This window comes from Malurus melanocephalus, unplaced genomic scaffold (assembly GCF_030028575.1).
Source record: "Malurus melanocephalus ecotype Western Australia unplaced genomic scaffold, MMel_1.1 scaffold_1, whole genome shotgun sequence".
Taxonomy (NCBI): domain Eukaryota; kingdom Metazoa; phylum Chordata; class Aves; order Passeriformes; family Maluridae; genus Malurus; species Malurus melanocephalus.
Genome location: NW_026623233.1, coordinates 8,666,767 through 8,679,566, shown reverse-complemented (window position 1 = coordinate 8,679,566; position 12,800 = coordinate 8,666,767). Strand labels below are relative to the sequence as shown.

General features: G+C 41.1%; 1 protein-coding gene across 1 annotated transcript in view; it reads left to right on the top strand.

The window, feature by feature from the left end:
* The window catches only part of GAS6 (growth arrest specific 6), a 42,138-nt gene that overhangs the window by 17,879 nt on the left and 11,459 nt on the right, over positions 1-12,800 (top strand). The window contains exons 5-10 of the mRNA XM_057363685.1: positions 3,918-4,040; positions 5,557-5,676; positions 7,655-7,780; positions 9,801-9,922; positions 10,019-10,137; positions 10,531-10,720. Coding sequence (XP_057219668.1) covers positions 3,918-4,040; positions 5,557-5,676; positions 7,655-7,780; positions 9,801-9,922; positions 10,019-10,137; positions 10,531-10,720 — 800 coding nt within the window. The remainder of the gene's footprint in view (positions 1-3,917; positions 4,041-5,556; positions 5,677-7,654; positions 7,781-9,800; positions 9,923-10,018; positions 10,138-10,530; positions 10,721-12,800) is intronic.

The following is a 12,800-nucleotide window of genomic DNA, read 5'->3' as shown; positions in this document are numbered from 1 at the left end:
AAAAAAACAAAAAAAACAAAAAAACAAACTTGGCTTACTATACCTAAAACATTCTGTTTTATGTACACATTCTGGTCTGTCTGGGAAAAGGAACATCCTGGCCAGACTTGCTCTGTTGTGGCTCATTACCACCCTAACCTGGCCTTTCATTCCCCAGCTCCACCTCCAGCAGTGTGTCAGCTGGGCAGTGATTTACTGGGAGGTGTTCTGGCAGGTGGATTTTAAGACGGCCCATGTAGCTGTGTTTTGTTTTGTTTTGTTTTGTTTTGTTTTGTGTGGCTTGGCCTTTTTGGCTGTGGCTTTGTAGAGCTCTGCACATCTGGAAGGATTCATCTGAATATCAGGAAATATTTTTTCTCTGTGAAAGTGAACCAGAACAGGCAGAGATTACCCAGGGAGCTTGTGGGGTCATCATCCTGGGGATAATGAAAAGCCTTCTGGCCATGGCCCTGARCAACTGGCTGKAGGTGGCCCTGCTTGAGCTGGGAGGTCACACAAGTGACCTCTGGTGATGCCTGCCAACCTCAACCACCTGAGATTTAAATCTGAGGCAGTCACTACAAACCAAAGTGCTGTTCAGTGCTTTATGTGGCATCAAATGGGTCTGCTGCAGCCTGCAGTCACAGAAATGTTAAACTGCTTTCCAAGCAGCTTGTCATGACAGTGACTTTCAGGATCACACAGAGGAATCTTAGAAGAGACATGCAAAAGTAATACAATCCTGACCAAAGTATGAGTCTTARCTTCTCTCAATTTGAGAAGTCTGATGGGGCTTCTAATTTGTGAACAGATCCTCTCCTAAAAGCTGCTACAAAGTCATGCTTCAGAATATCATCAAGGGMCTGTACTGGCTCAGCAGAACCAGTGCATGGAACCCAGTCTTTGCTGCTGCTGCTGACTTAATGTGTAYGCACTGGGCACCTTCCAGTGCTGGCAGGAGATATTCAAAAAGGAAGGCCCTGGAGCTAGGTGAGCTTTGCGATCCACAGAACGAACTTCTGCTCTGTTCTTCTGGTTAAAGTTGTGGAAACAATTAACACATTCATGTTTTTGAAGACCACTGATGTAGAACACTGCTGTTAACAGCTTACTACTACTTGATATCTACCAGCTTGGGGTTTTTTGTGGGAATAAAGGTGTTCTCTAATCCTTCCTATAGTTACCTCTGCAAAGCACTGTCCCTGGGTGTTTTGCAGGTAAGTGGATAGGTGAATTTGGACAGGTGACTTTATTTGATCAGTTGTTACATGACACGTTAAGATTTATTCCTTCAGTCCTCCCCAAAGTGTGGCAACCATTCCTTTGCTTCCTTCCAATGAGAAAACTCATTGCCAAATAATGAAATATGGCTTTAAAATTCCTGTCAATGGAAGGGGGATTGGAACTAGGTGATCTTCCAACTCACATGTTTTATGAGTCTGTGATTTTTACCCGACCCCCGTTCTCTACTCCTATTTTTACCTGTGTTACTCTACTCCCATTTCTACCCGAGTAACTCTACTCCCACTTTTAACCAAGTTACTCTACTCAGATTTCTACCCGAGTAACTCAGCTTGTATTTCTACCCGAGTTACTCTACTCGGATTTCTACCTGAGTAACTCCACCCTGATTTTTACCCGAGTTACTCTACGCCCGTATTTACCCGAGTTACTCTACTCCTATTTCTACCCGAGTTACTCTAGTCCGATTTCTACCCGAGTTACTCCACCATGATTTTTACCTGAGTTTCTCTACTCCCATTTCTACCCGAATTACTCTACTCCGATTTTTACCCGAGTAGCTCTACTCCGATTTGTGCTGCGAAATACCATTGATCACAGGGCAGTGTGCAAGAACAAAGGCTCGGTCACATTGTACTTGTACACAGACTTCTTGCTCTATTTAGGAATTRAAACATATAGTGACCATATTCATCTTAAGAACAAGGTGCCTTTATGTATAAAGAGTACTTTGAAGATCTGACCTAGATCTGGTACTCAGCTTTAATATTTAAGGAAGCAGTGGGTAAGCCTTTTTTAAATCTTGAAATCATTAAGATTTTTCAAATCATTGAGAAATGCCTGTGTTCATGTTAGTAACAATAAAATTATTTCAATTGTATTTTGTTGCTGTTGTTTAATTTGATAGTATCAAGAAAGTTACATGTGGGACAATGTAAACTGGGAAAATTCACAGGCATGTCCAATTTCATATCTGTGAAGGCAGCGGTAGCAAGAGACTGTCTTTACACTAAAACGCACCTTTGGCACCCGTATTTCTCAATACTTAAGCAACTAGATCTAAAACATCACTTGAGAGAACACTGTGAATGGATACATTTTTGACAATGGCTACAAATTAATAAAGAGAATAAATAATTTATTAAAAATTAATAAAGAGAATAAAAAACACTGATGAGCAAACATCTCTATTTTTCTATGACTGTTCAAAAATACATAAATGTGGAGACAGTGGAAAGGATGTATCTATCAATATTCTAATTGATATCTTTAGTACATATGTTCAATAGAGTGACTGGCCACACAGTGGACCTGCTCTAAATTTTGTTCTGCTGTGATCTATACAAACATACTCTAGAAACAGTCTGTAGCCATCACAGTCTCAGCCTTTTAAATGACAGGCATTCAGAGAGAGAGGGCATTCATTCTCTAGTCCAGGGAATGCACTTCAAAAATGTAMAAATATTTATTTGATTCATAAGGATTTAAATGGTTTTCCAGGAGAACAGTTTCCAGTTACTACTCTCTATTTGCAGAAATGGGACTGTCATTCAAGATTTGCCTGTGATTTTGATTGAATCTCTAACAGTGATCAGGAAATAAAAAACTTCTTGTGAAAACTCAGATATCCTTGGCTAGCCAGTAGCCCTACAGACCTTGTGCTAGTTTTATATCTGGTTGTTGCTATCTAGACATTTTTTTGTTCAGATTTCAGCATCACTTATGTTCCCGCACAGCACAAGCACACATTAAACTTCCCTTCCTGCAATACTTAAATCAAATCTCTTGCCTTCCAGAGCTTTCTCAGGGTTTCAACTCAGATACATATAAAATATYAGGTGAAGGTGAAGACTGTGCTATTGAGCTTTTGACAGTATTTATCAAGGCCTTCCAGATCAGCAGAATTCAGAGCTTTTTTTCCTTTGCCAAATTTAGGAGCTGGTCACAACGGCTCATAATCAATTACCACTCATCAGTTAAGTCATACTTTTTAGATAATGGCAGTTGATATGGATGGACYTAATCTAAGTTCTACCCCTTGGRCATTACCCCTGAAGACTTCRGTAAGAACTTGACAGACCTATTAGTTAACAGTGCACTCATGGCTTTGTAATAYAATTTTTGCTTATTAAGTAATGAACCATGTAAATCTCATTCGATGCAGTGATGAGGTGGCCTCAAGTCAAATAAGTATGAAGGACAAGGAAAGCAGGTGAATAAGCTCCAGGGCTTTGTAGCCTTTGCCTGTGCATGTTTTCTCCTCTTCTTTTCACAAATCTATCAGCCCTGGTAAGTTCCTCAGTTGAACTACCAAAAGTGTTTGAAAAGAGTACCCACCCTTTCTTGAGTACTTTAGTTGATGCTCTGTTTCATTTTCTCAAAAATCAGTGGGAGTAGAAAAATGAGCTACTTTGAGTTGTTTCATTTGAGATGTGCCCTTCAGATATTGGGGAGGTAGCTCACTCCCTTTTGCAATGAAATTAATTCCACTGCATGTGCTCTGCAAAATTCCTGGCACAGCTTGTTTGGCATGCGAGCACTAAGAGTTAGCTTCCAGTTTTGCCAGGTGCAAGTATATCTGAGTGATTCCCCATTACTGTTTAAGCTTCCCAATTTCTAATAAGAGTGAAACACCTGGTTGTCAGTGACGTCAATGTATTGTTCTGTTTTGTTATTTTATTCCTTGTGTAAATCAGATTTGCCAGACCAGTGTTCTCCTGATCCTTGTCACAAAGAAGGGACTGTCAAATGTGAAGATCTCAAGGGGGACTTCTATTGTGAATGCAAACGTGGCTGGCAGGGGAAAAAGTGTGAAAAAGGTAATTTGGTTTCACTATGTTTTATACTTGTAACAAAAATATTTTGGATTTTATTGTATTCTCAAATGGCCGCTGATACTGTGTTGCATAATCCAAAAGTCACAGAACTGAACCTGGATGACACGCCACTTTGTTTTCGCACTTCTGTGAARCAGGTAATTTTTTCACATCAACATTTTTATATGATTTTAGTGGACCTCATTTCGATTTTGGCAAGCTAATCCAGGAAGTTACCTTCCAACTTTCTGCCCCCTGCTCTCAAAGTGGCAGCAGAAATAGAGTTGTAGKGGCTTTTCAAGCAGAACTGCACCAGCTGCTGCTGTGAACCCTGGTGTAACAGATGARGCTGCAGAGCCAGAGAAGCTGACCCATCTTCCCCCCTAGCATCCCTGCAGTGGGAACAAGGACTTTCAATCAGCAACCTGAGATCTGAGTCTGATGACACACAAACTGATAAAATTAGCCTGTTTAAGCCTCCTTGCTAGTAGGTCCTTTTTTCCATGTGCACTTAATTCCACATATTAMATTGGTGCATTTCCATCACCTCAAAAGAGAATATCAGACAGAAACTATGCAAGAAGTTCCAGCTGCCCACAGAGCTTTCTACGCAATTTATATGCCCTCTACTTGTTTTCTGGTTTCTTTTTTGCCTGCCAGTAGTAAGTAATGGCTAGAAACTGTATTCAGCCAGTCCAGAATTGTGGCAACCAAGACAGCAGGAGACCCAAGCCTTTTCTTCTCATRTAAATATTGTGATGAGATTATAGGATTGGTCAAGTAGCTTATTTAAGCAATTCAGAAAGCACACCAGTCAGTATCCAGTTGGCCTTGAGAGCTCAGATCACTGATCTGAAGCATATTTCCTTATAAAATGATGTGGCATGCTGTTCTACCCATCAGCTAATTCTARAGTCCCATAGACAAGCAGGACATAATGAGCAGGTAGGGTAGACTGAGTGTGAAACTGCTGGATTTTACAGGCTTTTGCTACCAACTTCAGTGGGGGCAGTTCAACTCATAATGTTCAGCAGCTGTCAACTTAGAACCTTCTGTGTTCTCATGAGTTCTGTAACACTAACAGAACACTAACATACTGTTCCTGTTTTATTCAAAACTTTTGTTGGAACTTACGGTCATAGCATAATTTCAATACTTAGTTATGGCATAAAACACATAACTGGTTTGCTTCTGCAAATAGGCTTCTTCACCTCCACACTGGCTAATGATACTCTTATGTACTCTCAGAGCTGTGAAGGAGACAGTACTCAGTTGCAGATCCTTCTGTCTCCCTTTTTTTATTTCTTAAATAAACTTGAACTAACGTGCATGAAGCATGTGAATGAAACTTTTGTGCTTTTTGTAACCGCCATGTTTCATCTGTAACACTGTTTCTTGTTTGGTGTTTCTCCTTCCCAATGCCTATCCCACTCTCACCCTGTAGTTTATTTAATCACTCTCACTCTGTAGATTATTTACAGATGTGAAAAGCTGACTGTAATGCTTTCTTTTGATGTAGATATTGATGAATGCAGAACGCAGAAYGGCGGCTGTAACCAGCTCTGCCTCAACAAGCTAGGCAGCTACCGGTGCTCATGCTACAGTGGTTACACTCTCAAAGACAGCAAGATATGTGAAGGTAAGCTCTGCTGGGACTTTCGGGGGGATGCTTAGTGACTTGAGTCTGTATTTCAGAGCTGAGTTGCTCTGAGCAGCCCTGCTCTGCTCCCTAGCCCAGCAGAAGCTTGCTGATAGCTGTTCTTAGCTTTATTCCGCTGGGGTTGTGCTGAGTGCTCCAGCCAGCCTACATGCCTGGGCWTGTCAGCAGTTGGACCATGGTGCTCTCAAAAGCATAACACAGGCGTGATTCATGRAGGATTTGTGGCTTGGATTGTGCTAAATTGGTTTAGCTGATCAGTCCTCATATCCTGACGTTGAGAGGAGGAAGTGCTGGCCAGATGTGTTGTTATGATTCCTTCCAGKCTCACAGTGTTGTAGTATGTGAACTGTTTGTTTTTCTTCTGTGTATTTCTTTTTTTATTATTATTTTTTAATTTTTTTTTTAAATTAAGCAGCTAATAAGTTCAGATARATGCAGATGGCTAAAGTCACTGCAACTGAATATTAATAGGTGCAGAAAGGCCCTAGCGAAGGTTGGCAGCTATTTTACATACCAGCTGAGAACAAAAAGTGAGCACTTGAAGTTTCTGATTGAAGCTGCAGAATGAATTTACATAACCAAAACTTAAGCAACTGAGATTTTAAAAGTGTTAAGAAACTGCAAGCTGAGACAGAGACTCTGTAACAATAAGTTATGTGTATCTCAGGAGAAAACAGATATATACCTCTTAGAGATGGATGTGATTGTGCGTGAAATGATGGTACATTTTTAAACAATTTACATACCTGGACAACTTATAAATGCTACCAGCAGRAAGAAAAAGAGAAAGACTTTATTTCTATGTCACTTCCACTCTAAGAAGGGATGACTGTATAAATTACATGTTATCCCTTCCAAYTTAGAAGACCCGATTTCACTTGTGAATTGTCCTGTTGTGCCAATTGGCACAGACAGGTAAATGCAAGGGGCTCACATTTTTGTTGTTTTCCTGCGTGTGTTCATACCCCAGTAGTGTCTCCAAGAGCACTGGGAGCATTACTATGTTAACATTCTGTAGCTCCAACGTGTGACCTTCCAGCTGCTGAGATAACTGTCAGGCGTGGTTATTGATAGCTCAGATTTATTGCTGCATTTTGACTTTTTTCATGTTTATTCCTGTCATCGTGGGCATACACACAAAAGTTACCTCTTGCCCTGATTTGTAGACTCAGCTTTGTAGGGTACTTGGCCGGTTCACTCATACGTGGGAAAATCAACAAGAGTAATGTGTAATTGTAGTTTTAACACATGCTAGAAAGCAAAAGTAAATATTAAACCCTCAATACACTGCAAATATTTTGTCAACACCAGGATTCTGCTGGGTATTAGTCAACATGTTAGGAAAACACTCAGGTTTTTTAATGGACTTTGAGTTCCAGTTCATTGCCTGCCTTCATGGTGAAACRCCACATCTCTCTGGCATGGCTTGTTCTCTGTGACAAATAGGGCTGCTTCAATTCTCCTTTGCCACTACAGATCAGCAGATCTAAATCTTAGTTTTGCAAGTGTATGAAAAATTATTTTTTGCATGTCTGAGGACACAGAACAAAAAACTGTGAAGTGCCACAGGCTGAGTGTTCCTTTGGTGTTTTGGTAAAATTCATGTTGCTGCTCCTAAGTTTCTGCCTGTTGACTTTTTTAACCTGCAGTTTCAGCCCCTCTGAGTGGGGCTTTTTGGTTTTGGGGCAGTTTTGTTTTACAGTTTTTTTCCCAGTTCACTTTGCATTGTTTTTCCAACAGTGGTTAATGGCTTAAGGAAAAAAAGACCAACTGATTTTTGAAGCCTGAAGTCACTTATAGCTAACTAACCCTAGAAGTAGATTCTTGAAGATACTGGTTTTTTTTTCAGTTTCCAAAATTACATGGGGATCTCCTTGTCCTAAGCTCACTCCAGCGTATGAACAGCGAAGTGATTATACTGCTCTGAAATGGTGTTGTTTAATTGCTTGTTTTGCAGACATAGATGAATGCACAGCATCAGCAGACATCTGTGGAGAAGCTCACTGTAAAAATTTAATCAGCTCATATGAATGTCTTTGTGATKCAGGCTACAAGTATGATGACGTGAAGAAAACTTGTCAGGGTAAGCTCAAGAAATATGTCAGCATTTACTATATAATTGAAATCTGTAGAACCCCAGAAATGAAGTTTCAGGCTTCAGTAAAAGCTTTTTTTTTTTTTTTTTTTTTTTTTTTTTTTTTTTTTTTTTTTTTTTTTTTTTTTTTTTTGATCTTGCTTACACATTGGAGTTCTGTTCCTTTTCCCTGGTTGGGAATGAGTTTGCAGTTTGTGGTCTCCTTCGAGTTCATCGAGCTTGGTGGCACTTTTGAGTTCACTGAGTTTGCAGTCATCTTTGACTTGAATCAAGCTCTACAAGCCAGAGTACTAAGATTTCTTGAACATTYAACAAGGGCAAGATCTGGTGAAAGCTTAGAAGCATCTGTGCATGTTCTAGTGAAAGTTTAGAAACATCTGTGCATGTTGCTGTCTCTCTTCATAGGACAAGAAAAGTTACAAAGCAGTAGCTTTATTCAAAACCTGTCTTRTGGTATTACTCTGAACTGGGAACTTAATATGTACTGGAACCGTGCACGGTTCTGCTGGCTACACTGCCTGCAAGCTTTCTCAACAGAGTGAGTTTTGAACGTATTCCAAAACTAGCATTGTTCCCTGACTATTGTCTAAACCAACGTAATGACTCAAATCACACTTCAATCAGTCCTGTTGGGTGTTAAGTGTTAAACTCTGTCTGAAGAGATCCCCGTGGGCTGTCACAATTTGTTTTCCGCATTTGTTTGTGAAGAAGAGAAAAAAAAATAGCTGAAGAAAAAAAGAAAAKAAAAMAGTGAATATGAAATTCRAGATTTATTTGCAGTCCCTGACTGCAAGGAGCAGGAGYCAGTCAGCACAGGAGTAGCAGAAGGGGCCTGAAGGGAAGAAGTTTTGTCTAGAAGTTAAAGCCCAGGGCTCTGCTCCAGCAGACAATTAGCTGAGCTCTGCTTCCAGCCTTCCCACTGACTTGCTACATGTCTTTGGGCAGCTGGAATCTGTCTGTGAAAATAGATTTCACAGAGTAAGCTGAATTGGAAAGGATCCACAAGGATCCAAGGATAGAGTCCAGCTCCCAGCCCTGCACAGCACCATCCTCAAGGGTCACACTATTGTGCCCAACAGCATTCTCCAAATGCTTCTTGAATTCTGTTAGGTTTGGTGCCGTGACCAYTGCCCTGGGCAACCTGTTTCACTGCCCAGCCATCCTCTGGGTGAAAAATCTTTTTCTAATATCCAACCTAAAACTTCCCTGACAGAACTTCAGGCCATTCCCTTGGATCCTCTCACTGGTCACAGAGAGAAGAGATCAGTGCCTGCCCCTGCACTGCTCCTCACAGGGAAGTTGTAACCGCAGTGAGGTCTCCTCTCAGTTTCCTCCAGGCTGAACAGACCAAGGGATCTCAGCCACTCCTCACACAACTTCCCCTCAAAGCCCTTCACCATCTTTGTTGCCCTCCTCTGRACTCCCTCTAACAGTTCAATGTCTTTTTTATGTTGTGGCACCCAAAACTGCCCCCAGCCCTCAAGGTGAGGCTGCCCCAGATCAGAGCAGAGYGGGACAATCCCCTCCCTTGCCCGGCTGGCGATGCTGTCCCTGATGCCCCCAGGACAGGGTTGTCCCTCCTGGCTGCCAGGGCACTGCTGGCTCATGTTCAACTGCAATCAACCAGGACCCCCAGGTCCCTTTCCATGGCACTGCTCTCCAGAATCTCATTCCCGTCTCTACATGCATCCAGGGCTGCCCCATCCCAGCTGCAGAATCCAGCCCTTGCCCTTGTTGAACTGCWTATGGTTGGTGAGTGCCCAGCCCTCTCATTTGTTGAGGTCTCTCTGCAGGGCYTCCTTGCCTTCAAGGGAGTGAACAGCTCCTCCCTTTGCGCAGATGCTGATTTTAACTCTCTCATAAAGATGTGGCACAGGCCACAGAATGCTTGGGCATGCTCAAATCTAAGATGCTGTAAAACAGCACTAATAGCTGGTTTTTAGCCCAAGATTGTTCATGTTTAAACAAACTGTGTGGTTTGCCTCTCTTCTTCACTGGTTTTGTGTAGATATAGACGAATGTGAGGAAAAGCTCTGTGAACAGACCTGTGTCAACTCACCAGGGAGTTACACTTGTCATTGTGATGGCAGAGGGGGAGTGAAACTTTCCCAGGACATGAACACGTGTGAGGTATGTCACTATTGATTCCTGTAACTGCAGAACAGACCTGTACTTTCCAGTGCTCTGTAAGGAGAATAAGCACTCAGAAATGTGTTTTGATYATAGAACATCATACCATGTGTGCCTTTTGCCATTGGAAGGAGTGTTAAATCCTTGCACCTGGGGAGGATGTTCAGTGGCACTCCTGTTATCAGGCTGCGCTTCAAAAGGAAACAGATGACAAGGTGAGGGCAATTTAGAATGACAGTCAAATGCTCTGACTGGCTTTGATGCATGCAATCCCTTGGTTGGTRCAATAACAATTAATCCTGCTGTAATAATTATTTGCTTGGATTATGAAGTCCTGTAAGGCTAAACRTTATTCAAACCAGTAATTAAGAAAGGCAGCTTTGACCACAGAGCTGTTAGGATAATTATTGAAATATATTATTGTATTCTTTATTCTTGATGATATTTAAAAACCTATCTTCACATCTTAAGGCTTTATAGTGCATTAAAAGCTAGTATGTTTTAACAGAGCTTTTTAGCTGCTAGAATTGATGCTATCTGTATGGAAAGTACTCTGTGGTTTTTGAACTCTGCATAACTAATTTATTTCTTGGCACCTGTGCGGTCAGACTTGTGGCTGAGTTCGACTTTAGAACCTTTGATCCTGAAGGTATCCTTTTCTTTGCTGGAGGCCATCAAGACAGCACATGGATAGTCTTGGCTCTGCGCAAGGGACGGCTGGAGCTGCAGCTGAAATACAATGGGATCGGCCGCGTGACCAGCACCGGACCCGTTATCAACCATGGCATGTGGCAAACGGTGAGTCCAGACCGCTGCTGAGGTCTTACTGCTTCTTAGCTTGCTTGGGATGTACTCATCAAGTGCAGGTAGACTTTGTGTATGCTTGAGAAAATGCTTTTCCAACCCATCTCTCCATTCAACGCGTGCCAGTAGGTTATACTTTCCAGTGTGAGAATGGGATATTATTTCTCCTAACGAATTGAATTATACTTTACATCCATTTATATCCATAATTATACTTTACATCYATTTATATCCATAATATAGGCTGCACACTAAATTTCTCAACCAGAGCAACCACTTGCACAACCAGTGCCTTTGAGATGCAGTAGGGCTAAGGTGATTTCACGTCAGTTCAAGAAGATGGACTCTGAGTGAGGGCTGGGAGTGAATGAGAGGGCAGAAACTCTGTATCTGTCCTTTTAAGAAAGTTTCCAAGTGTGTTTGGTGCATTGGGGTATTTGGTTGCTTTTGTTAATTCATTCATYTGTTTAGTCACAGGGCTCAGATTGCCTGGGGCCTTGACAAATCTCTTGCACTACAGTATTCTTTTTATAAAGTATTCAGGCCTTTTTATACACCAAATAGACCATTTCCCTTGTAAAGACATTGGGGTCTATYACAGAATCACAAAATCATCAAAGCTGGAAAAGACCTCTAAGATCATCAAGTCCATCTGTCAACCCAGCACTACCACTTTAAACCCTAAAGCATCTATTTACTGAYACCATAATCCCAGCAATCTCACGAGATTGTCAGGATTGTAAGGATTCACATTCTTCTTGGTACTCTCACAGAACACCAAGTGGTGATTTTGGGAGCACTGTTACCATTTGTGACAGGATCAAGAAAAACATCCTGCAGTATGATCTACACTAGATGAGCAGTTCATACATGCTTTCTCACTTCTGCCTTTTCCTTTCCTTTCCTTTTTTTTTCCTACTTGTTTAGTTCTTTCAGCTTTTAAGTTGATGTGCCTCTTGGGGAGTGGGTGGAAAGTTCTCAGCTAACTCACATATGAGACATATGGAAATGTTGGTAACCATGAATCATTTTCTGGTTTATGTTTTTTAGTATATAAAACCTCAAAATTATACATTAAATAAATAAGCAAGGTGGGAAAATGTTTGTTTCTAATGAATAAATAAAGAAGTCTTTGAATACATTTACCATAAACTACTGACATTTGATAATGTTTCCAGCAGATGAGGGGATGTTTGGTTCCATTTCTTTACTGTCAGAGAAACAATTTTAGATTCCAAGTGGAGAACTGCTGAGGTTCAGTGAAGTTGTAGATAAAATGTRTGACATGCTGTATCTTTACATGAATAGCTTCAAGCCAGCTCTTACTGAATTTTATGCTGAGTTGTTCTGGTAATTTGAAATATGACAATTGTAATTGCCTGCAAAGAAAGGATGGTGACAGAAGATGTAAAAAGAAGAATGGATGCCACTGGGGTGACTTGGGAGTCACAAAAATAAGCAGTTACCAAGCTAATCTATTTAACATGGGAGCCAACATGCTTGTTAAGTGTCAGACTTCATTATAAGATAGTTACAAACAACCCTATATCAGTTTGAGGGGACACAGCTGAAATGTATTTTCTTTCTTTGGGGAGAGAAGGTAGTATGATAAAAGTGCTGGAGCAGGTCAGCAGCCATAGTTCTGGTGTCTGGCTCCCACAGTGAAACAGTGCAGTGCTGACACTGCCCAAAAGCAGAAGGATTTACCCACAGATGAACAGCAGGAGGAATGAGCCCTTTGTCTCCCAACTTCATTGCTGGCACCTCTGACACTCGGGAACTTGTCTGTTTTCTTGGGGGCTATTGGTTTTCTCTGCTGTATTTTCTTGTTCCTTGCTTTTACCCTAGAGGTGCTTTGTTCTCTTCTGCTTGACATCTAGTGTCACACATCTCTAAATGCCATTTAATCTGTATGGCTGAGTGATACAACTATAAATATGTTCCTACATTTCATCCCCTCCCTCATTTCTCCTTTTTCCTCTGTCTGACACAGTTTTTAATTTAGGAAATCCTGTTTAAGAATTTCTTTTTATCTGTCTCTTGTTACAAAGCATGTAGCCACACATTTCATTTT